Source organism: Eucyclogobius newberryi, unplaced genomic scaffold (genome assembly GCF_026437365.1).
Source record: "Eucyclogobius newberryi isolate DKJ021-1_F unplaced genomic scaffold, fEucNew1.0.hap1 SCAF_9, whole genome shotgun sequence".
In the NCBI taxonomy this organism is placed as follows: Eukaryota; Metazoa; Chordata; class Actinopteri; order Gobiiformes; family Gobiidae; genus Eucyclogobius; species Eucyclogobius newberryi.
The window spans coordinates 21,053,978-21,079,151 of NW_027316532.1; the positions used below are offsets into that span (position 1 = coordinate 21,053,978).

Genomic DNA, 25,174 nt, shown 5'->3' on the forward strand with positions numbered 1-25,174 from the left:
GATTTTATAGCTCGACGACAAATGACTGGAAAAACCTGTGAGCAGCGGACTCGCCTCTCCACAGATCGGACCTGTAACGCGGCCCCGGGGTGGAGTCGCCCGCTCGTCGTTTCCGTGGCGATCGATAAACTCAACGTCGTGGAACATTCCGGGCCAGGAGTGCGCCAGAAAAGTTGTTTAAACACTAAAAACAAAAGTCTTTAAACACTTGGACCCTTGAACCGCTTTTTTCCTCAGAGAATTGTGTGTTTTATTTCAAATTATATAAACTCGAGTGATTTGTCCGTTTTTCTTTGTGTTATTTTTGCGACAATGCCAAACTTCAGAAAAATGCAAGATTCTTTGTTATTTCTGTCAATCTTTTGAATTTTGAGAAATAAAATGATGCATTTGTGAACGTGAACGTGTCATCTGCAGAGCGGCCACTAGAGGGGGCAGTGCAGTCACTTTCTTTATAATACACTTGAATCAACACGTGACAAAAGCTTCATGACGACAATATTAAATGATTTGAACATTTATATATATTGTCTTTTATAATTTTAACTCTTAAGTAGTTCAGGCGACAGTTTAATCCCATTCTACGTCGCTGCGTTGTGGCCATCACCATAGTAACAGGTAAACAAACGCTCAACTGCTGTAAGCCACGACCTTCGTATAAAACACAGAAACTTACATTCACAAGTTGTTCAGATTCAAGTGTGTTTCAGTTTGTGGTTTGAGCTTAATTCATATTTTTATTAAAATGTTTGAACAGACAGTTAAACCACCACAAGGGGGCAGAGTGGAGTTTCTCTGTGGATGAAAAGTACCGCAAAAGTACTACATCTGACATTTAACTAGAATAATCCCGTACTTTATATCTCGTCTCTGTTCATACGGTTTAATTTGTCTCATTTTTATGGTCTATAATTTAAAGTTAATGTCTCTAAATGTGATGGAAGAGTAAACTGCTGATAGTTAACGACATATACATGACACATCATTAGAAATGTTTATTATGCAATGCGTTCAAATATCTTCAGACAGCGCGGAACGTACAGTAACAAAAATGTATTTAATAATGGAGCAAAAGAAAATAAATTCATACAAAAATAAATGGCTCAACAACAAGGTTTGCAAAATGAAAAATGTTCTTTGTAAAAAAAAAAAAAAAAAATTAAAATATGCATAAAAATCAACTGTTAAAATGTACAACAGATCAATAAAGATTAGTGACAAATGATTTTACAGTTCAAACAACATAAAAACAACGTTAAACCACAAGAATACATTAAAGTTTAGTTTTTAATACATAAAAGTATTACGTTGGTGGAATCAGCGTTTGTTCAGTCATTTGGTGAAACGAAACATATTAAAGATTTTTTTGTAAAGTCATCTGTATAAAAATAAGATATGTTGGCAGTTTTTACACTTACTGCAGTTACGACAACAACAAAAAGAAAAAACGTTTACTGCACAATTCTTTTGATCAATCAGGCTCAGGCGTTCACACGGGTTTGAGTCCAGTTCAGGCCGTTTTAGTCCGAGTTTAGTCCTAAGAAAGTACCAAAATGTGACTTAAAATCGCAGAAACGGTGATAAAATATTGCAATCTGAACATGAATGTGGCCTGTGCGTCTCACATCAGCGCAAACGTCATCTCTGCAAAGCTAACGTCATCTCTGCAAAGCTAACGTCATCTCTGCAAAGCTAACGTAAAGCTAACGTTATCGCTGCATTGCTAACGTCATCTCTGCAAAGCTAACGAGTCATCTCTGCAAAGCTAACGTCATCGCTGCAAAGCTAACGTAAAGCTAACGTCATCTCTGCAAAGCTAACGTCATCTCTGCAGAGCTAACGTCATCTCTGCAGAGCTAAGGTCATCTCTGCAGAGCTAACGTCTTCTCTGCAGAGCTAACGTCATCTCTGCAAAGCTAACGAGTCATCAATCACTGGACTTACATATGCTACACGTTATCGATCAATTAACTGGGCAAACTCATTAATTTCACTCCTAAATGACACAAAACAGTCGAGACAATATGGAGTTTGATGCTTTGTTTTACATTCCTAACCCTAAACCCTAAACCCTAAACCCTAAACGCTGCGCCTGTGAACGAGATCGAACACCAACTTCCAGCTAAAATGGAGCGTGGAAAAGGCCTTGCGCTTGTATTTATTAAGTATAAAGTCAGTTTAAGTGCCTCTTCCGCGCTCCGTTCTCTCTCCGACGGTCCGAGCCGCCCAGGTCCCACGAGCTGTTGTGAACGGACGGGCACAGGTCGTACTAAAGGTCAAGCGTGACGCCTTGTTTAGGCGTTTCTCTCCGGTTGAACCTCGAGGACGCCTGATCCCGTCTGATCTGAGGTTGAGTCGGGTGTGGCCTGGATAATACGTGGACGGGGAGACTGCGGGGAATCCGGGTGTGGCTCTAACTGTGTCCAGAATAGTGCTCTACAAACACGATGCTTTAATGTTTTAACTCTGCAGTAAATGACAAGGATGTGAGAGAACCAATCAGGAGCCTCGGAACGGCAACGAGAGGCGAGTCCGAACGTCCAGAACTCTAAAGACGCGACTCAAAAACGAGAGGCGTTCAGAGCGAGTTTGACCATCACACGGTTCAAATCGAGGCTTAAAACAGTTTAGATTTGCATATTATGACTGCAAACGTTCAGTCGAACCATTATTTCTATTTCTAAGACTTTTTAAATACATGATCAACTGAATAAAGGTTTAAATATGGCCGACTTGTGTCTTTTAGATTGATCGGAAATACTTTAATACTGTAATAATGTCTCTGTCTTTGTCGTTAAAGGTCTTTCCGTTTGTGTTTTAGAGTCAAAATCAAAATAGAGACAACAATAGCAATCATTATTTACTAACAGTACTAGTCACGATTAGTTTATTCGATTACATTCGTTAAAGTTATGATCGACAGTTGCAGCTCTGACTGAAAGAATTTGATCGGCACTCTTCCCTCTTAAAGCACTTTACTTAAGTTTTAATTTGTTGGTGTTGTGCTTTTAACGCTTCTTTTCCTTCCGTAAAACATCAGATGTGTAAATGACACGTACAGTTCTGTCAGTGATGAGAAAAACAACATTACAACGCGGTTAGAAAGCTTAAAAAAAGTCCCGTTTTGCGTGAGATTACGACCCTGTCTTCGTCTGGTTTGTGTCCGTGTGCCGTAGCGTGACTTTGGTCCGGAGTGTTTCTGTGGCGTCTTCGCTCGCTCCCTCACGAGTGCGTCTTGTCGTAGTTCTTCACCATCCGCTTGACGTGGAAGAGTTTGTGCCTCAGTCGGCGGCACTGCTTCTTTTTCGTCTGGTATTCTGGCGTCTGCGGGACAAACGTGATGAGTTTGAACACGTGTGACATGAGGGCATTTGTGTTGTGTATTGACTCACCCGCTTGAGGTCTTTGAGCTGATTATACTCCTCTGCAACAGCCTGAGGACAAACAAGCATTAAAGGCATAAGAGCGGCATAAGAGCAGCTGACCAGTGTAAAAGAGGTATAAACACGGCACAAGAGCATCTGACCAGTGTAAAAGAGGTATAAACACGACATAAGAGCATCTGACCAGTGTAAAAGAGATATAAACACGACATAAGAGCAGCTGACCAGTGTAAAAGAGGTATAAACACGGCACAAGAGCATCTGACCAGTGTAAAAGAGGTATAAACACGGCACAAGATCATCTGACCAGTGTAAAAGAGATATAAACACGACATAAGAGCAGCTGACCAGTGTAAAAGAGGTATAAACACGGCACAAGAGCATCTGACCAGTGTAAAAGAGGTATAAATACGGCACAAGATCATCTGACCAGTGTAAAAGAGATATAAACACGACATAAGAGCAGCTGACCAGTGTAAAAGAGGTATAAACACGGCACAAGAGCATCTGACCAGTGTAAAAGAGGTATAAATACAGCACAAGATCATCTGACCAGTGTAAAAGAGATATAAACACGACATAAGAGCATCTGACCAGTGTAAAAGAGGTATAAACACAACATAAGAGCATCTGACCAGTGTAAAAGAGGTATAAACACGACATAAGAGCATCTGACCAGTGTAAAAGAGGTATAAACACGGCACAAGAGCATCTGACCAGTGTAAAAGAGATGTAAACATGGCAAAAGAGCAACTGACCAGTGTAAAAGAGGTATAAACACAGCACAAGAGCAGCTGACCAGTGTAAAAGAGATATAAACACGACATAAGAGCATCTGACCAGTGTAAAAGAGGTATAAACACGACATAAGAGCATCTGACCAGTGTAAAAGAGGTATAAACACGACATAAGAGCATCTGACCAGTGTAAAATAGGTATAAACACGACATAAGAGCATCTGACCAGTGTAAAAGAGGTATAAACACGGCACGAGAGCAACTGACCAGTGTAAAAGAGATATAAACACGGCACGAGAGCATCTGACCAGTGTAAAAGAGGTATAAACACGGCACGAGAGCATCTGACCAGTGTAAAAGAGGTATAAACACGGCACGAGAGCAGCTGACCAGTGTAAAATAGGTATAAACACGACATAAGAGCATCTGACCAGTGTAAAAGAGGTATAAACACGGCACGAGAGCATCTGACCAGTGTAAAAGAGGTGTAAACACGCTTCCCGAGGGCGTTTCTGACCTGGTATTTGGCCGTGGTGTCGTCCAGCGTGTCCAGCTGCCGGCTCAGTTTGTTCAGCTGGTCGTTGATGTCGTCCATGTCGGCGCACATACGTTTGTATTCCTTCAGGTCAGCATCGAACTCACGCTTGTAATCCTGCCTCTGAGCGTCCGAGACGATCTCTGGGTACGTCCTGCACGGGTGGGTCAGAGGGTCAGAAGATCAGAAAGTCAGAGGGTTAGAAGGTCAGAAGGTTAGAAGGTCAGAAGGTTAGAAGGTCAGAGGGTTAGAGGGTCAGAAGGTTAGAGGGTCAGAAAGTTAGAGGGTCAGAAGGTTAGAAGGTCAGAGTGTCAGAGGGTGAGAGGGTCAGAAGGTTAGAGGGTCAGAATTTCAGAAGTTCAGAGGGTCAGAAGGTGAAAAGCTTAGAAGGTCAGAGGGTCAGAAGGTCAGAGGGTCAGAAGGTTAGAGGGTCAGAAAGTTAGAGGGTCAGAAGGTTAGAAGGTCAGAGGGTCAGAAGGTCAGAGGGTTAGAGGGTCAGAAGGTTAGAGGGTCAGAAGGTCAGAGGGTTAGAGGGTCAGAAGGTTAGAGGGTCAGAGGGTCAGAGGGTCAGAAGGTTAGAGGGTCAGAGGGTTAGAGGGTCAGAAGGTTAGAGTGTTAGAGGGTCAGAAGGTTGAGGGTCAGAAGGTTAGAGGGTTAGAGGGTCAGAAGGTTAGAGGGTCAGAAGGTTAGAGGGTTAGAGGGTCAGAAGGTTAGAGGGTCAGAAGGTTAGAGGGTCAGAAGGTTAGAGGGTTAGAGGGTCAGAAGGTTAGAGGGTCAGAAGGTTAGAGGGTTAGAGGGTCAGAAGGTTAGAGGGTCAGAAGGTTAGAGGGTCAGAAGGTCAGAGGGTTAGAGGGTCAGAAGGTTAGAGGGTCAGAAGGTTAGAGGGTCAGAAGGTCAGAGGGTTAGAGGGTCAGAAGGTTAGAGGGTCAGAAGGTTAGAGGGTCAGAAGGTCAGAGGGTTCAAGGTCAGAGGGTTAGAGGGTCAGAAGGTTAGAGGGTCAGAAGATCAGAAGGTCAGAAGGTCAGAGGGTCAGAAGGTCTGTCTAATTTAGCTTTTGATTTATCGCAGATTGTGTTTTTAGCAATATGATACATCTAGAAAAGGGTTTATTACTAGATGATCCGGCTTTTGTGTCATAATGAGTTATTACAGGCCTTGTGGCACAACATGGCATTATAAACAGTTTAAAGATGCACTGCGGAACTTTCCTGGAAGACGCTCGCCTCTAGAGGATCTCGTTTTGCCTGGAATGTTCATCTGTCGACATGGAAACCAGCAGGCGACGCCACAAAGCCAACGATTTTCTTTTTTGGCAATAAACATGCTGCATGGATGCGAGACGTGTGTGTTTAATGCCATAATGTGGAACATTCCTGGCAAAGCAATAAAAATGAGCTAAAATATAGAGTTTTGGGACTGATATTTCGCCAGGAATCTTTAGAATTTGACCGTTTCAGCATTTTGATGATTAAAATGGGTGGATTTCAGTTTCATTTAATTATTTATAAGAAATGCTGTTTTTTATTACGCAAAGTTGTACCTGTTACATTCATCATTTTAGTCATTTAGTCATTTTGGATCGATATTACGATTTGAAATGTCTAAACTATGACACAATGATCCGCGGGTGTCGCAGATCAGAATTACGCAGCGGAAAAACGCACAATACGGCAAAAACTGCGATGAATTCTGTGATAAATGACAGAATATCAATAAAGCATCAATTATGGTGAAACGGTGCCATTATTAAACTATGGTTTTCCAAGGTTTTTAATTGACAATTGTGATAATTTAGACTAAGAAATTAGAATCGGGAAATTAGAAGAAAATTAAATGAATTTATTTAAAAAGCTTAAATTTTACAACTAAAGCTGAGCAAAATAATATGTCTGTTTGCCATAACCCAACCGACCCATTATAAAACTAGCCGACTGGAAAAAAAATATCAGCATTTTGTAAAAAAAAACGCTAAATTCTTCTGTTTTTCAAATATTTCGCCGAGTCATCGAGCGGTCTTTCCTAAAGCGCTGTGTAGAATATTTTTGTAGCGCTGATAAACCTGTCTTTCACCCCAAGGGACAACTGACGCACTGCGCAACACTTACGCGTCTTCATTTTCGGTCCTCCATATGCATCTGTATTACACAGGTTTGATTTGGCTCTGTGAGCGCCACTGCCCTGGCCATCACTCATATCGTTCTCCATAATGGTGTGGCTTCATTTAAATTTGACTGGCGCAATGCATTCTGGGAGAAAAACACACCCAGCAGCATCATCACAACAAACATGGCGGCGCCCGTGTCCCCCGCATGTTCCCCCCGCTTGCCTTCGCTACCAAAATAAAGGATAACGGCGCACAAAAGGTCGATTGAAATATCTTAAAATCGTGAGATTTAGTCTCCCGATCGGGTTGATAGAGACGTTCTCAGTGGAGAAGCCTGACCCCTGGAGGTCACTCCGAGTCAAAAAATGGCAAAATTTTGATTTTCTTTTTTTTTTGCCTTCAAAGTAAAAAAAAAAAAGAATTTACCTACCGGGTTACAGCAAACAGACAATTTAATTGGGGCAGCCTAACTTAGATATTTTTTTCGTTCAATTAAAAGAAATGTGACGATTTTAGAAGCAAAATCAAGTCCTTTCTGCTCAGCCTTTCCTCAGAAACACAAACCTAAATGTAAACTGCTCATAAAGCAGCTCACACAGGAAAATTGAGGCTTTTATTGTCGTTTTAAGTAACTACAGTGTAATTTACCTTTGTCCCAGTTCGTTTAGCCTGAGCTGACCAGGAGCGACGTGCCTGAGGAGATTAAGCTCCCTCCTGAGCGCCGCGAGGCCCTTTCCCCCTCAAAAACATCTGAACGCGCAAGTCAATAACCCGCTGCAGTTTGAACATATTCTGCAGCCGATCGTCCAGAGACACAGATTACGACGAGCGTGGAGTATTTAGGTCTTATCCCAAAGGACTCTGGGAATTTGAGTGCAATCTGTCTCGCTCGGCCTAATAACGTCGATATTGTGGCGTAAAGGCGGCTTAGCGACGCACTTGTGACTGTTCACGTGCACCGCAGGAGGATTTGTCCTGTTCACGAGGTCAAACGGAGCTGAATATCACCAAATCACCATTATTTAAAATGTCTATGTAGTTTAACTGTTGGGAAACATGCACTTATGACACAAATTGTTATGATTATTTGGCTTATTATAATTTATTTGCTTTGCTTCAAGTTTTATGGGACGGACTGAGGACTATTTATCCACCTGTTTTTGCTTTTTTATAACACCGTAGTAACAATCACAAATAAAGTTCCTCTTTATTTAAACCTTACATTTTAGCTTATTTTACTTTACCTTCACAAATCTGTACATTTGTCCCTCATTTTACACAGTTTCTTAAGTCGAAGTGTTTCCACTGGCGCAAAACACAAGCAGCATCACTAATAGCAAACTTTTATTAACGATTATTTAAGTTAGTTAGTGGTAGTAGACTGAAACAATAATTTCTATTGCACACAGAGACTTTAAATACAGTTGGAACCAAATAAAGGTTTAAATGCAGTGACTGAAGGCTTCTAGATAGAGATTAAGCAGAGATTATGTACGGATAAATGCATTATTGACCAAAATCTGAAATGGTTTCTTCTTTTTGACATTTTTTGTAATAAAAAGGTCTTTTCTTTTGCGTTTTAGAGTCAACAAAGCCCCGAGAACGATTGCGATTTTCAAACTATGACTAGTCTTGATTAGCTGATCGGTCGCGGACATACTCGAGAACATTCCCAACCCCCCGGTCGTGTCAGCAGTGCCTAAAACGACGTCCAGGCGGCGCTTCCACACTGTTGCTCGCTCGATATAAAGAACATCTCGGGTGACCGTTCCTGACCTGTCCCACTCCTCCGCGTCCAGCTCATTGCCGGTCTCCCCTCCCGTGGTGTACTCGGTCTCGTACTGCGACTCGTCCCAGTCCGGGTTGCGTCGGCGCCTCTTGCCTCGGTTGGCGGAGGGTTTTCGGCCTCCTCCGTTCTCCTCCGACGGGCTGGAGCTGATGCGGCCTTGGGACACCTCAGAGGGCCGGCTTGCCCGCTCTGTGTACCTGAGGCCACAAGAGCATTTAGGCTTTAAGCATTAAACTGTGGAAGAAGAGCTCAAAGTGCAGATCCAGGAGCAAAAAACGACTAAAGTGAAAGTAAAAGTATGACAGGAAAGAATCTACTTGAGTAAAAGTATTAAAGTACACCTTTTTAACAGCTGTAAGTAAGAACGTTACTATTGTTATTATTATTTTATAGTATAATAGGTTATTTATGAGAGTTTTATAAGAGCTTTTATAACAGCTTTTCTATGTGTTTTCTATGAGTGTTTTTTAAAGTTTTGTATAAGTCATCTGTTTTTTATTATTTACTTCTGTACCTACACTGGAATTTCCCCATTGTGGGACAAATAAAGGGTTATCTTATCTTATCTTAAAAATGTACCTTAAGAGTATTTCACACAGATCTTGAGAACTATTGCAGTGTCAAAAGTGGAGATGTGGATACAGATTTCCAAATGTTTCTAGCTGTTTTATCTGTTTTACCCTTTGGTTTGCTCAAAGTTGTTAAGGACGATGAGTGGAATCATTTCCTTTACTGTAAAAGCGAATGCCTAGGCCTTATATATTTACATATCATTTCCTGCACCTCTTCTTTGTACTTCTGCTTAAGTACTTTCATCTGAGCACTCTGTCCTCCCCCGGGAACAGTATGTTGGACATTTTTAATAATAACAGCGGCTCAGAGGAAACATGCTTAATTTTGTTTGGATGAGGGAGGGATTTACAGAAGAATCCAAATCCACCGCTGCAGATGTGAGACGTCCTGACAACGCTTCAGCAGCGTCATGGTTACGGCAATGAGTTCATGATAATTACTGCAATGAGTTCATGATAATTACTGCAATGAGTTCATGATAATTACTGCAATGAGTTCATGATAATTACTGCAATGAGTTCATGATAATTACTGAAATGAGTTCATGATAATTACTGCAATGAGTTCATGATAATTACTGCAATGAGTTCATGATAAATACTGCAATGAGTTCATGATAATTACTGCAATGAGTTCATGATAATTACTGAAATGAGTTCATGATAATTACTGCAATGAGTTCATGATAATTACTGAAATGAGTTCATGATAATTACTGCAATGAGTTCATGATAATTACTGCAATACACTAATGATAAATACTGCAATGAGTTCATGATAATTACTGCAATGAGTTCATGATAATTACTGCAATGAGTTCATGATAATTACTGCAATGAGTTCATGATAATTACTGAAATGAGTTCATGATAATTACTGCAATGAGTTCATGATAATTACTGAAATGAGTTCATGATAATTACTGAAATGAGTTCATGATAATTACTGCAATGAGTTCATGATAATTACTGCAATACACTAATGATAATTACTGCAATAAGTTCATGATAATTATTGCAATGGGTTCATGATAATTACTGCAATGAGTTCATGATAATTATTGCAATGAGTTCATGATAATTACTGCAATGAGTTCATGATAATTACTGCAATGAGTTCATGATAATTACTGCAATGAGTTCATGATAATTACTGAAATGAGTTCATGATAATTACTGCAATGAGTTCATGATAATTACTGCAATGAGTTCATGATAATTACTGCAATGAGTTCGTGATAATTAGTGCAATGAGTTCATGATAATTACTACAATGAGTTCGTGATAATTACTGCGATGAGTTCATGATAATTACTACAATGAGTTCGTGATAATTACTGCAATGAGTTCATGATAAATACTGCAATGAGTTTGTGATAATTACTGCAATGAGTTCATGATAATTACTGTCTCTAAACATTAATTCAACCAAATAAAGTCGCTCTCGCATATTTTTATTTGTCAGATAAAAAAAGTGACATTAGATGAGTTTTTGTGTAAAGATACTAATAAAACCAATAAAGCTGTGTTTATTTGCACATTTCCCGCAGTCTTTGGCCCTTTAATCGCTCCAGGATGCGCACAGACTCACTCATTGTTGTTGTAGTTGTTGTCCCCGTCGAAGGAGCCGCCGTCCACCCTGGCCGCCGGGTAGGACATGACGCTGTTGGCCGAGGCGTTGAGAAGCCCCGCCCCCTTCTCGGACACCAGCAGCGTGGGGGCGTCCTGCACACTGCGGTTTTCCTCCACATTGTTCACCTTTCGGGAGACAGGAAACAGGAACAGCCTCAGCAAACACAAACACACAGCGAGAAAAGCCCCTAAAAAAACCTTTGACGATGAATCCGCTTCATTTACTGTCAAGGTCTTTCATGTCCGGTGCTTTTAAACACGTCAAACACTCACGTTTAGGCGAGAATTTGCTCTTTGGTGATGTTTTTCTGTTTTAAGTTGGTGGGAAATGTGGCAAAAACTGGTTGATAACGTAACCGTCGCTTCGGAGACGTTAAAAATCGGAATATCGTGTATTTAATCTGTAATGAATGAATCTGACCTCGTTGGCGTATCACTTTGAAACTTAAAAGTAGGTCTACGTGTAAGAGCTGTGCGGATAAGCATTTCAAAACGCTGATAACGGACATAATAGAGTTTGTACTTGTAGCAGCTCCTTTATCTCCTTTTTAGGTGACGAGTTCAACTCTTTTAACACTTTTAAAAGCACAAAGATGAGATATGTTCACGTAAATCCGTTTGCATTTGAACGAACCGTTGAGTTTAAAAGCGTAAAAACGTTAGAATCAGCTCTAACACCGGCCGTTTTAGACAACTTTAAGGTAAACGAAGTGACGAGGTAAACGGAGTGATGCGTTCAGATGGCGCATATAAGAAACCACGCCTCGATTAAGCCTGGGAACATTAACATTTGGTCTGGATCTCGCCAAAACATGTCAATAAAGCCCTTTTCGTTGGTAGAATTCAGTCTTTATACTCTTCTCTTTATATTTTCCCCATAAACATGAGTATGATTCTTCTGCTTATCGATTATTACTGCGGCGGGATAGTTTGTCAGAGAAATACGGCTCACTCACGCCATCCCGTCGATTGTGGTCAAAGCAAAGAACTACAGTCAGTGAAATGTAATGAGCCTGTTGAAGATGAAGGACTGCGCTCTTGGGGGGCCCCCGACGATCACGGCCCCCCGAGCCATTGCCCGTCTCGCCCGTCGGGCAGCCACGCCTCTGAGCTGAACCCGTCTGATATTGCGGGGATGTTGCGATTATTGTGAGCAAAAACGTCACGATTTAACGACCGAACAACAGTGAAATCTTAACTTTCTGGAGGACAAAATAAAGTTAAATGTGACAAAAACACAAAAACAGCCAGATAAAAAAAAATATTTAAATTTAGGTCTATTCTTTTCACTATAAACTGAACTATAAATGCTTAATTTGGATTCTAAAATTGTCCCGAATATGACTTTTTTTGGTTCTTACGAGTATGTTGTGACCTGAATCATCCCAATTAACCTGATCATCTTGACATCCCGACATACAATGCACCTCAATGCTTTTTCTCACACTTCGAAGAACAAAAAAAACGCTTTAAAGAGAAGATTAAATACAAGAATGAAAAACTTTGCTAATATTGTGAAGCGCAGCCAAAGTAAATCAACAATGACTCATGTTTGAGGAGGAAGTGAGCTGTGAAATTGCTCTTCTCTCAATAAAAGACGTGGATTGTTTGCTTGGTTCGCCACAGTAAACCATTACAAACCATTACAAACCATTACAAACAAGCCTGACCGCGAGACGACCTCCAGAATCCGAAGCCCTATTGAGTTTATTGAACCGACAACGAGTATAAGGTCAAACTTAACTAAACAATAGATGCTAAAAAAGAAGAAGAAAGAAAAGATTGCGACCATTTTAGAGGCCAAACTAAGTCATTTCAATCAAATCTAGTTGTAAAGTGCTTGTATTCTGGTTGTTTATGTCGCACCGACTTGACTTTAATTGTTAAAGTGACGTATGACAGGTTTTTACGATTTTCTAATTTTGACTTTATTTGGTGTATTTGTACCTGTTGTACACGTAAATAATAGTTTTACACCAATCGAGTAGGTATTTGTGGAGAAAATGTTGAAAAATCTGTAGAAAATGACAGGAAGTGACATCACACTAGAGACATACTCATAATTTAAAACCTTTTTGACGCTCTAAACATGTTTTTATTTGTCAACTTAAAATAATGGTGACATTAGATGAGTTTTTGCCCAGTGTTTGCTGGGTAATTTTTCTAGTGTCATGTCATCAATTCCAAACAGGAAGTGAAATTATAAACCTAAAAAATTAGCTATTCTGTGATAATATTTTTTTTTTTTTTTTGGACAATTCAAAATATATTTATCTTAAGTGCATTTTAGTTCAGTAAGTCGTCCGACCTGTAGAGGGCGCTTTAATGTGTTAAGTTAAAGGGGATTAAAGGGATCAAAGGACTTCACTGTTGCTTGGTCGTTTTTGCTGTGAATAATCATGAAAAAATGTTAAATTGTGTTGTTTCTTCACACAATTGTCTTTTAAACAAATATATTTTAAAGTTACTGTGTACTTTGATCATTAAAGGCAAATGTGCGTCGAGTAAACAAACATCGTTGATTTATCATTTTAAGTCGACATTTTGAAAAACATAATGACAAAATCCACTATTCAAAGATCAAACCAGGAAAAATAGAAACACAATAAACACAAATCATAATTGAATAAAACAAGTCATTTAACACTGTCAACATAAAACGTTTGTAGAATTATACTGACAGAGGAAGAGGAACATAAAGAGTCTGAAAAGTACAATATTATGATAACGCCAAGAATAAATAATCAGGTTAAATTAGAGGTTTTTGTTGTTTGGGAATTTCTTTCAAAAAATGCAGCCTCACCCAAAGAATAATATTGACCGTGGCCCTTCCTTTGAGTCCTGGTCTAGTCCTGGTTTAGTCCTGGTTTAGTCCTGGTTTAATCCTGGTTTAATCCTGGTTTAATCCTGGTTTAGTCCTGGTTTAGTCCTGGTTTAATCCTGTTTTAATCCTGGTTTAGTCCTGGTTTAGTCCTGGTTTAGTCCTGGTTTAGTCCTGGTTTAGTCCTGGTTTAGTCCCTGGTTTAGTCCTGGTCTAGTCCTGGTCTAGACCTGGTCTAGACCTGGTCTAATCCTGGTCTAGTCCTGGTTTAGTCCTGGTTTAGTCCTGGTTTAGTCCTGGTTTAGTCCTGGTCTAGTCCTGGTCTAGTCCTGGTCTAGACCTGGTCTAATCCTGGTCTAGTCCTGGTTTAGTCCTGGTTTAGTCCTGGTTTAATCCTGGTTTAATCCTGGTTTAATCCTGGTTTAGTCCTGGTTTAGTCCTGGTTTAATCCTGTTTTAATCCTGGTTTAGTCCTGGTTTAGTCCTGGTTTAGTCCTGGTTTAGTCCTGGTTTAGTCCCTGGTTTAGTCCTGGTCTAGTCCTGGTCTAGACCTGGTCTAATCCTGGTCTAGTCCTGGTTTAGTCCTGGTTTAGTCCTGGTTTAGTCCTGGTCTAGTCCTGGTCTAGTCCTGGTCTAGACCTGGTCTAATCCTGGTCTAGTCCTGGTTTAGTCCTGGTTTAGTCCTGGTCTAGTCCTGGTCTAGTCCTGGTCTAGACCTGGTCTAATCCTGGTCTAGTCCTGGTTTAGTCCTGGTTTAGTGCTGGTTTAGTCCTGGTTTAGTCCTGGTCTAGTCCTGGTTTAGTCCTGGTCTAATCCTGGTCTAGTCCTGGTTTAGTCCTGGTTTAGTCCTAGTCTAGTCCTGGTCTAATCCTGGTCTAGTCCTGGTCTAGTCCTGGTTTAGTCCTGGTCTAGTCCTGGTTTAGTCCTGGTCTAGTCCTGCTTTAGTCCTGGTCTAGTCCTGGTTTAGTCCTGGTTTAGTCTGGTCTAGTCCTGGTTTAGTCCTGGTCTAGTCCTGCTTTAGTCCTGGTCTAGTCCTGGTTTAGTCCTGGTTTAGCCCTGGTCTAGTCCTTAAAATATAAACAAACTCAAACTGTGACTGTTAAAGACAGACTAATATTACCATCCATCCATCCATCCATCTTCTGCCGCTTTATCCGGGGCCGGGTCGCGGGGGCAGCAGTCTGAGCAGGGACTCCCAGACTTCCTTCTCCCCAGACACTTCCTCTAACTCCTCCGGGGGGATCCCGAGGCGTTCCCAGGCCAGCCGAGAGACATAGTCTCTCCAGCGTGTCCTGGGTCTTCCCCGGGGCCTCTTCCCGGTGGGACATGCCTGAAACACCTCCCGAGGGAGGCGCCCAGGAGGCATCCGGAACAGATGCCCGAGCCACCTCAGCTGGCTCCTCTCGACGTGGAGGAGCAGCGGCTCTACTCCGAGCTCCCCCCGTGTGGCCGAGCTCCTCACCTTATCTCTAAGGGAGCGCCCAGCCACCCGGCGGAGGAAACTCATTTCGACCGCTTGTATCCGCGATCTTGTTCTTTCGGTCACTACCCAAAGCTCATGACCATAGGTGAGGGTAGGAACGTAGACCGACCGGTAAATAGAGAGCTTTGCCTTTCGGCTCAGCTCCCTCTTTACCACAACGGTCCGATGCAGCGACTGCATCACTGCAGCCGCTGCACCGATCCGCCTGTCGATCTCACGCTCCATCCTTCCCTCACTCGTGAACAAGACCCCGAGATACTTGAACTCCTCCACTTGGGGCAAGGACACCCCACCCACCTGGAGAGGGCAAGCCACCTTTTTCCGGTCGAGAACCATGGCCTCGGATTTGGAGGTGCTGATTCTCATCCCAGCCGCTTCACACTCGGCTGCAAACCGTCCCAGTGCATGTTGCAGGTCCGGGTTTGATGGAGCCATCAGGACAACATCGTCTGCAAACAGCAGAGATGAGATCCTGTGGTCCCCAAACCGGACACCCTCCGACCCCTGACTGCGCCTAGAAATTCTGTCCATAAAAATTATGAACAGAACCGGTGACACAGGGCAGCCCTGGCGGAGTCCAACATGCACTGGGAACAGGTCTGACTTACTGCCGGCAATGCGAACACAGCTCCTGCTCCGGTCATACAGGGACCGGACAGCCCTGAGCAAAGGGCCCCGGACCCCGTACTCCCGGAGCACCCCCCAAAGGACACCCCGAGGGACACGGTCAAAAGCCTTCTCCAGATCCACAAAGCACATAATATTACCAGAAACATATTTTTAGATTTCCAGGTTAGAAATGACTGGAAAAGCTGCCCTAAACCTCCTCAAACTCCTACATTTTTGTGAGCGTTTGCAGCGTTGACCTCAGAACAACAGCAGTGCGACCGGGCGGAGGCGGAGCCGGAGGCGGACCCCTGCGGCGGCGTGCGGAGCCTCTCATCTCAAAGGTTTATTCATCCAAGAATCTCAACAATGTCTGTTCAGAGCGAGCCACAGCTGCAGGGCCCAAAGAGCCCAAAGAGCCCAAAGAGCCCAAAGAGCCCAAAGAGCCCAAAGAGCCCCGTGCGGACCTGAGACTCACTGGGGCGTCCTCCAGGAGGAGGAGGACGCTGGAGAACATGTGGGTGTGTCGCTCTCATTGTGGTTTAGAGGGACGCACCGGACCTGAGACTCACTAGACTTAAAGACATAAAGTAGCAACTACACTCATTGACCTGTCACTTTTGACAGTGCATTCCCTCTCCATTTTAGAACTGTGTACTTGGGCCTCAAAACTCCTGCCATGGACACACTAGATGGATACCTGCCGTCCACCATATGGAAAAAAAGCCCATATCAAAGAAATTAATGACACACCACCAATGATCCAAAACTGGACTGACACTGTGACAGACATCAGGCAAATGGAAAAAGACTTAATTTTCAAATGGACAAATTTGATCAACTTTGGACCAAATGGACTTTTAATGTTTTTGTTTTTCCTTGTGCTCTTTGCTCGCTCTCTCTGTGCAGTTTGTTTTTTATGGGAGATAACAAGATAAGATAAACAAAATTCCTTCAGTAATTTACTTTCTGATCCAAAAGAATCAGGCGCCAACAAAATGAAACAAAAAATGTAAACTTGGCTCTTTAGTCCAGCTAAAGTCTCAGGTATGTAGACTTTCGTCTATATTTATACAGTATATGAAAACATTGCATGAAAACCAGGTCTTTATGATTTTCTATCCAACTGTAATGTCTTAAAGGTGAATCAACCAATGAATCAAGATTTAAACACAAATACATCTTCAATCTAAAGGACTCTGATGTCCTCTGCACAACACTAAACGTTCTGTCTTATGTGGCGTCTTTAGAGATAAAAACTGCTGATCCTGCAGTTCAGGCCGACATAAGGTGATTCTTACACGAGTTCAGCAAGTTCATATTTCACTTCCCCAAACGTTTTAATGTTCCTGGATCTGACTCGTAACAGCGAAACATAAAACGCAAAAATGTCATATAATCTCTCTGCAAAGACACTAAATAACTCACTAATGTGAAGTGCTGGCTGTTGATAGTGAATTAACATTATTTGCAAAAGTGAGTGTGTCCAAAATACTAAATGTCCCCTGTCCTCTGTCTCCTGTCCTCTGCCCCCTGTCCTCTGTCTCCTGTCTCCTGTCCTCTGCCCCCTGTCTCCTGTCTCCTGTCCTCTGCCCCCTGTCCTATGTCTCCTGTCCTCTGTCTCCTGTCCTCTGCCCCCTGTCCTATGTCTCCTGTCCTCTACCCCCTGTCCTCTGTCCTATGTCTCCTGTCCTCTGTCTCCTGTCCTCTGCCCCCTGTCTCATGTCTCCTGTCCTCTGTCCTGTAGCAGTGGTGACCTCATGTCCAGACACAATGAGTGTGAAAGGAGACAGTGTGTGCGCTCAGTGGACCAGCACAGTCTCCACACACAAGCCCGACTCACTACGACCTGAGGAACCCTCTGTCCTCTCTCTTCTGTCTCCTGTCCCCTGTCCTCTGTCCTGTGGGGGAAAGTAGAGCGAGTGCAGGGCGTTTCTGTAACCACCACCACAAGTGCAATAAGTATAAGGATTAAACCACAAAGAGCCGCAGTTTTTAACACAGCGACGCGCGGCACAGATCCAATGTTTAATGTTAGTTAGCGTTGTTGTTCTCACTGGCCGCGCGACATCGGTTAACGCCAGACGTATCAGAACAGTCCTAATCTTCACTGTCGGCTGTGGCTCTGACATTTATACATCGTAAATAAGCACAGCTCCATTTTAAGATGCAAATGTGGCTTTGTTGTTGAGGGAACTGTTTAAAAACTGCTAATAAACGACTAGCATTGGTGATTAGCACCGGTCTAACATAATGGACTTCTAACAACTGAAACATGGTTCGTACGCGTCTGAAACCTTCTCTTTGTGAGATAACAGTGTGGGACTAAATATTAATCACATTTTTAAGTGATTTTGATCTTTTTGTTGCTTTGATGAAGGTCTTTGAGGGTTAAAAGTCAGGGTAAAGTTGTGAAAAAGCCGCTCAAAAGACCCGATATCTGCGCTGATAAGACGGCACCTTTAAGGCGACATGTGTGTTTTGAGTTTATAAAATTACATTAAGTACAAAAAGTAAACACTAGTCGCTTCCCATATGTCTCTGACCTGCCGCAATTTAAGTCCATTCTTTACATGTGACGTATGTTGGCGTGAACCGATCAAACTGTGTTACGAGTCATTTTAAACCGTATATACTGTTAATATAAAACATTATTTGCTGTCTTTGATTGAGCTACCTGTGCGAGAATTATACAAAAAAGGGCAAACAAATGCGACAAAGACAACAAAATGAAAGAGAAAAAGTCAACGATTTAAACAATTACTTTAAAATTCAGCGTACTTTGTCAGTTTCTCTAAACACTTAGCGTAACCAGTTGTTTTTGATCATCAGATTTCTTTTGTGCCCTTAAATCAGATGCTTTTACTGGGTTATCTGATGGATATTCTAATTATCTGTTAATAATAATATCATTTTAACCTTTTAATGTTAACCAGGCCAATTTTCCACGAGTGATGACCTCACTTACACAGTAACCGACCTTTCCCCAGCTTATAACCGTTCACACACAGTTACAGCTCCGTTTGTAGCCCGGGCGACTCCCCCTCGTCTCCACGCGATGACGTTATGCTGCAGCGCGTTCCTTGACACAGCACAAGTGTATTTTTTACATACTGTGGCTCCTCTGTCACCGCATCCACAATCGAGCCATCGCTGGAGCCTCAGAGGTCGCTATGGGCGGCTCCGATGACATCAGTGAGCCTGGCACGTTATCTCACGCCGTTACTCATGCCAGGCTTGTTTACACGGCTCTGACTCGGCACTTCTGAGCAGGCGAGTGCCGGGAAACCCAGAACGTGTCGCCTGATCCGATCGACGGGCAAAGACGAGACCCGATCTGCTGTTGTGTGGATTTAAATGAGTGATTTGAAGCTCAGTGTTTCTACAGAAAGCAAAGATGTGCATCACAGTCTTTGTATGAAAAATGCTTAATAACTAACGTTTGACTGACTGTAATTACATCACAACCAACACACGGACGGAGGGAAAAAAATAACCTCTGGACTCGTGAAAATAGACGAATTTAACAGAAAATGAGACAGTTATTTTTAACTGTCTAACTTTCTAACTTTATTCCCTTATTTATCTTGTTTTCTCTGGTCCTGCCCATTTCTGTTTTAATTGCTATTTAAATTGGTATTATTATTAATTCATTGTATTTTATTTATTTAATAGGGTATTATTATTAATTTATTGTATTTTATTTATTTATTTTATTTATTTTATTTATTTTATTTATTTTATTTATTTTATTTATTTTATTTATTTTATTTATTTTATTTATTTTATTTGATGAATTAACATCGACGACAAAGCTACAGAGTGAGAAACGAGGTGATCAAGATGATATGATGATTGCAGCGAGATTGTGTTTGTGACGGTCGTGAAATCCGAGGTGGGATCGAGTCTTTGGCCTCAAGTCCGAGTCAGGTCCCGAGTCCTTTCCATCGAGTCAGTCACCAAATCACACAAGACAGCTCATACGTTGTAAATGGTCCTAAAAAGTCATGATTGCAAATAGAGAAGTGAGGGAGGAGTATCGGTAGTATCGGTTTGAGAAGTATCAAGTCGACTCAAGTCCAAAGTCCATTTTATAAAGTCTCAAGTCATAAAAATATTGACTCAAGTTTAAGTCACACCTTGTAAATCTATAAAAAGTGTGGTTAGGTGATAAAATGCCAGTGCCATTTCTCACAAAGAAATCACACCTATTTCCTCCTCCAAAGTCTGAGTTTAATCCAGACAACAAGCTATACAAATCAAAATGTTGATTACTACCAAACAAGTCTACGACTGGACTAAACTGGACTAAACTGGACTCAAACCTGGACTCAAACCAGGACCAAACCAGGACCAAACCAGGACCAAACCAGGACTAAACAAGGACCAAACCAGGACTAAACAAGGACTAAACCAGGACCAAACTAGGACAAAATCAAGACCAAACAAGAACCAAACCAGGACCAAACTAGTACAAAATCAAGACCAAACAAGAACCAAACCAGGACCAAACCAGGACCAAACCAGGACTAAACAAGGACTAAACCAGGACCAAACCAGGGACAAACCAGGGCCAAACCAGGACAAGTGTAAATACATTACACTGTTCATCTTCCCACAAAATCCTTTCATCTCAAATCTAAATAACATTAACAAGACCAGTGCCATGTTGTACTCGGACTACCTGAAACCCATAAAACCCATTTCCCTGCTCCAGTGCTGACTGAAGCAATGCTACTGTCCTGCTCCCATAAACCACTGATTGGCATCGTTCAAAAAGGTGTCAGGTCGAGTCAATAATCAACCTGCAGCTTGTTGTTGGTATAACATCTGTAGAAACTGGCTGCCTCCGTATCAGCGGCACAGGTTAATCATTACCACGAGTGAAACCGAGGCCGTGGAGCTCCACAAACGGCGTATCAGCTCCGACCCTGGACCGGGCTCTTTTCGGGCTCCGCGATAACCACGCCGCGCCATAAAAACTGATACGCATCTATATTTGACACTCCTTCAGACTTTCAACTGGTGAAAATGCGTCAGAAATCACGTGGCCCGGGTACAAACTACACAGAGTTTTAGAACATTACATGGTCCATACATTTATACCCATTTTGACCCAGTTTGTTGTCCTCGCAGTGTTTTTTGTCCCGACCACCCAGGACCACACACTCAGCAACACTTTACAAAGACGTTACGGACCAGAACCGTATCTGTCTCCCTGGTTTCCGACGGGCGTGACTGGCAGGAAGCTAAGGTCATTTACTGCTCCCGTAGGGGATTGTGTCCTTTGCATTTGACCCATTCCTTCATGCTTCTGGCAAGAAAAACACGGGCCATTTGTGTCACAACAAACACGGCGACTTCCGAGAACTGAGAAACGATCAACGGGCGAAGCACTAAACTCTGAACCTGAAGAAAAAGCTACCGTATTTTGCGGATTATAAGTTGCACCTTTTTTCATAGTTTTGGCCGGGGTGCGACTTATACTTATATTTATACTTATATACTCTGGAGCGACTTATATGTGATATTATTTGTTATTTTCACACTTGCAACCGCATTTCATACTCCAGTGTGACTTATATATGTTTTTTCTTATCTATTATGCATTTTTTGGCTGGTGCGACTTATACTCCGACTTATACTATTTTGTTCTGAACGATAAAAGAATATATGAGAGGAGATGATTTCGTGATTCAAATTAGCGGCTGCGGTTGAACGTCCAAAGATGATTGACTTGACCCCTTATGGTCTGAATGTGCAGTTCTCCGTCGCGAGGAGAAGATTCGGTTGCCAGCGTGTTTACGTTCTTATGAAAAATGACAACACAGCATTTTGAGCCCTAAGTGTATGTTTTCGAACGACTGCATCATGTAATGTTCTGAGCACCTGACGCCTCGATCACCTCACAATACAGAATTACCGTATTTTCCGGACTATAAGTCGCACCAGCCAAAAAATGCATAATAGAGAAGAAAAAACATATGTAAGTCACACTGGAGTATGAAATGCGGTTGCAAGTGTGAAAAGAACAAATAATATCACATATAAGTCGCTCCGGAGTATAAGTATATAAGTATAAATATAGTCCGGAAAATACGGTACTCATAAAACTTCGTAGAAACATGTGCGCGCCCTCCCTGAACCCTCCTTATCTCTGCAGTTCCCTCCTCCCCTATAATCGCGGTCCGAGCCCTGGTGCAGGTACGAGCGGTGACTAACCAAACACTGCGAGCACGCTCCTTGGTCAAATCGAAATAATCAACCGCAAAGCTACCACAATTCCTCTGGGAACGAGAAGCTCTGTGCCAAGTTTAGAGGGACGAAAATAGCCGAGCACTACAATAGTTGAGCAGTCTTTCATTTAATCAAATCAGGGAGGATTTGAACCGTCCTCGCCCTCGTTCTCGGTCCTGGTCCTAAGCTCTGTGGGTCACTTTGAATTGAACTGTGCTTTTTTTTCTCCTCTCCAGTTAAATCCGATGTAAACCCGGCAGTAGTAATCATCTCCGTTCCGTTATTCCTCACCCACTCCTCCACGTCCCTGCCCTCCGAGGCCTTCCCGCCGACCAGAGGCTCTTCCCAGTAGATGTTGGGTTTCCCGTAGCGCCAGATCTTGCCCCTGGTTCTGTGAGCGTAGAAGGCCGCGACTCCCAGAGCGATGGCGACCAGGAAGCCGCACACCATGGCCACACCCTGGGGAAGACAAAACACAGCGGTCCAATCTGTAATGAGCGTGAATATCGGGTCAGATGAGTAGCTTAATGACGTGAAACAACGCTGAGAGGGACGGAGGGTCAAACCAGGTCGGACCAGGGCAAACCAGGATAAACAAGGACAAACAAGGACAAACCAGGACAGTGGAGTGTCATTATATGATTTAGAATGGTGACTGAACACTATCTGCAGGAAGCGCTTAAGTGATAAAAGCGTCGTACTTTGGAGAGCAATACTTTTCTGGACAGTGTTGGGACGTATATTAAAAGAAAATGAAGAAAAAAGGGCAAATACACACGTCTCAAGAGCTGTGTTTTCTATTTTTCGCACTCGTGTTGTGCAGTTCGATGCACAAAAATACACTTAATTAACTTCTATATATTATTTCTGCTCTAACTATGTTATATTTATTTCCTTTGACTTTATTTTGTTAGTTAGTTGGTTATTTTAATCCTCTAATGACTTTTAAGTCCTCCAGTGTTTCCGCTGTGAAGCCCTCTGCACCAGGAGCAGTTTTCTGCGCTTTCACAACTGGTTCATCTGTACTCATCCTCATTCTCACTATATTAAAGAATGGACGATTTTTTGAGTCTGAGTCTTATTTCCTCGTGGCGTGGACTGCCGATTAGTCCTGCCACGTATCAATCATAAAACACACCTACCGCTCACCTGCAGCCGCATGCGGATCGTCCCACATTCCCGCGTGTCTAAGCGCATTGATCTATCATAATATAGTTCCCTCAGTGTGCGGGACAAAATGAAGACGGAGAAAGACTGTTCGAGCTGACACAGAAGTGGACTGAAATTTACGGGAGACGAGAGATGTGATGCGATCCGTCGCGCTAATAAACAAACGCACGTGTGTGTTGTATCAGTCTGCACGGGGGAGTGCGCATGCGCACTTCCGACTGCGTTCTCAAATCGCCGAAAAATCGTCCATTGCGCCTTTAATGTGTGTACTGTATGTGTGTGTGTTTGTGCAATATTTATATATATGAAGGGTATTAAAGGTTGATGTGGGGTGGTTTGTGGCTCTTTCTTACTCTTTTTGAATGTAAATAGTCAAATGTGTGAATGTTTTCTCTGTGTGTTTTCTTGTAGTGAATGCTCTGTTCTTTGTGCTGCTGCCTCTAGATCAGGCTGTTGTAGGTTACAAATCATCTCAACAACCTTAATCCTACTGCACCTGGATAATAAAGGTTAAATAAATACAATAAAAATAAAACAGAGCAGATGATTGAGTGGGTCCTGGACTTCTAATTATTGTTTTAACGTGTGCATCACAGTCTTTGTATGAAAAGTGCTCAATATATAACATTTTACTGAGTGATGATCGATGAAATAAAGCCTGGCATTATTTTTACACGGTACCTTCAAAATATTTCTGTTTGTAGATGTCTTTCAAAAACAGTGAAACCCCCAAAAATAACACACGTACCATGGGAAAAAAATAACCTCTGGGCTCAACGTGAAAATAGACACATTTAACAACAAATTTACAAATTGGGACAGTTATTTTTAACTTGATTTGCGTTAACCCTTCTTTTTTATTGTTGTATTTTCTAACTTTATTCCCTTACTTATCTTGTTTTCTCTGGTCCTACCCATTTCTGTTTATTTATTTTATTTTTCTTTCTTTATTTTTCTTTCTTTTCTTTCTTTTCTTTTCTTTCTTTTCTTTCTTTTATTTATTTTATTTATTTTATTTATTTTATTTATTTTATTTATTTTATTTATTTTATTTATTTTATTTATTTTATTTATTTTATTTATTTTATGTATTTTATGTATTTTATGTATTTTGTTTATTTTGTTTATTTTATTTGTTTTATTTGTTTTATTAGGCCCGAGCGCCACAAGCTGGCGAGAGGCCTATTAATCTCGTAAGGCCGTGCGAAGCACGGCTGCGAAAGTGCGCACGTAGTGCGCACGAAATCGAGCGCGAAGCGCTCGCCCACTTCCAAACACTCACTAACGCACTCCTCCACTCATGCACGCCCCGTGCATACTAATTAGTTGTAGGAAAATGGAACATTACCGTTGTAAACGGGCGAAGCCCGTGCAAAAGTTCGCACTAAACGAGCACTTTACATAAAGCACTCATTTGCGCTAAGTAGCTCACGAATACGTTCCCCATCTCTTGCATGTTCCGTGCATATAAGCATGTAATGCAAAAATTGAACATTATTACTGTATAGAGGGCCAAAAACACAAAGTGGGCGGAGCCCACTCAAAATTATCGAAAGTACCCGTCAGTGACCAGGGACCCACACCATGAGGTAGGAAAGCGCGAGCGCTTTCCGAAAATGTATAGTTTATGATATTTGAAAAATGGGAAACATTGTTTTCGCATCGGAATATTATTCTTTCTTTCTTTCTTTCTTTCTTCTTCTCGGGACCAACCCCCCTATTTTTCACCCAGTGAACATTGACGAAAAGTCACAAAAATGTTCACACCTCTAAAAATCGTGCCTCTCTACATTCTGGCTATTTCCCTTTTCTAAAATAAAAAAAATTGGCGCGTCAGCGCCACCAAATGTACCAAAAATGCATTGAGAGATGGGAAATGACCCAAAAAAAATCTGATCGTAGAATCATGAAATTTGGCGCAGAGGTAGATGGTGACAAGAGAAGTAAAAAATATTATTACGGCAACGCCGTCCCCCGAACCAAATGTCGGCCATATTGCTTCAAAAATGGCTAAACATGACTTCGGAGTTTTTCCAAACGTCGTACTTTTACGAACTCCTCCCAGGGCGTTGGCCCTAAAAAGCTGAAATTTGGTGAAAATGCTAC

The 25,174-nt window shown here is 42.0% G+C and overlaps 1 protein-coding gene and 1 long non-coding RNA gene across 2 annotated transcripts in view; one reads left to right on the plus strand and one right to left on the minus strand.

Annotated features, from left to right (window-relative positions):
* Positions 1 to 3,177: 3,177 nt before the first annotated feature.
* Positions 3,178 to 25,174, minus strand: part of LOC140353934 (occludin) — a 35,239-nt gene continuing 13,242 nt past the window's right edge. The window contains exons 4-9 of the mRNA XM_072438730.1: positions 22,190 to 22,357; positions 10,712 to 10,878; positions 8,536 to 8,745; positions 4,638 to 4,809; positions 3,393 to 3,434; positions 3,178 to 3,324 (exon numbers count right to left, since the gene is read on the minus strand). Of these exons, the coding sequence (XP_072294831.1) occupies positions 3,223 to 3,324; positions 3,393 to 3,434; positions 4,638 to 4,809; positions 8,536 to 8,745; positions 10,712 to 10,878; positions 22,190 to 22,357 (861 nt within the window). The 3' untranslated portion in view covers positions 3,178 to 3,222. The remainder of the gene's footprint in view (positions 3,325 to 3,392; positions 3,435 to 4,637; positions 4,810 to 8,535; positions 8,746 to 10,711; positions 10,879 to 22,189; positions 22,358 to 25,174) is intronic.
* On the plus strand, positions 13,774 to 14,641 carry LOC140353935 (uncharacterized). The gene is made up of 3 exons (XR_011925936.1): positions 13,774 to 13,877; positions 14,100 to 14,494; positions 14,561 to 14,641. It is a non-coding gene; the product is annotated as an uncharacterized lncRNA (long non-coding RNA).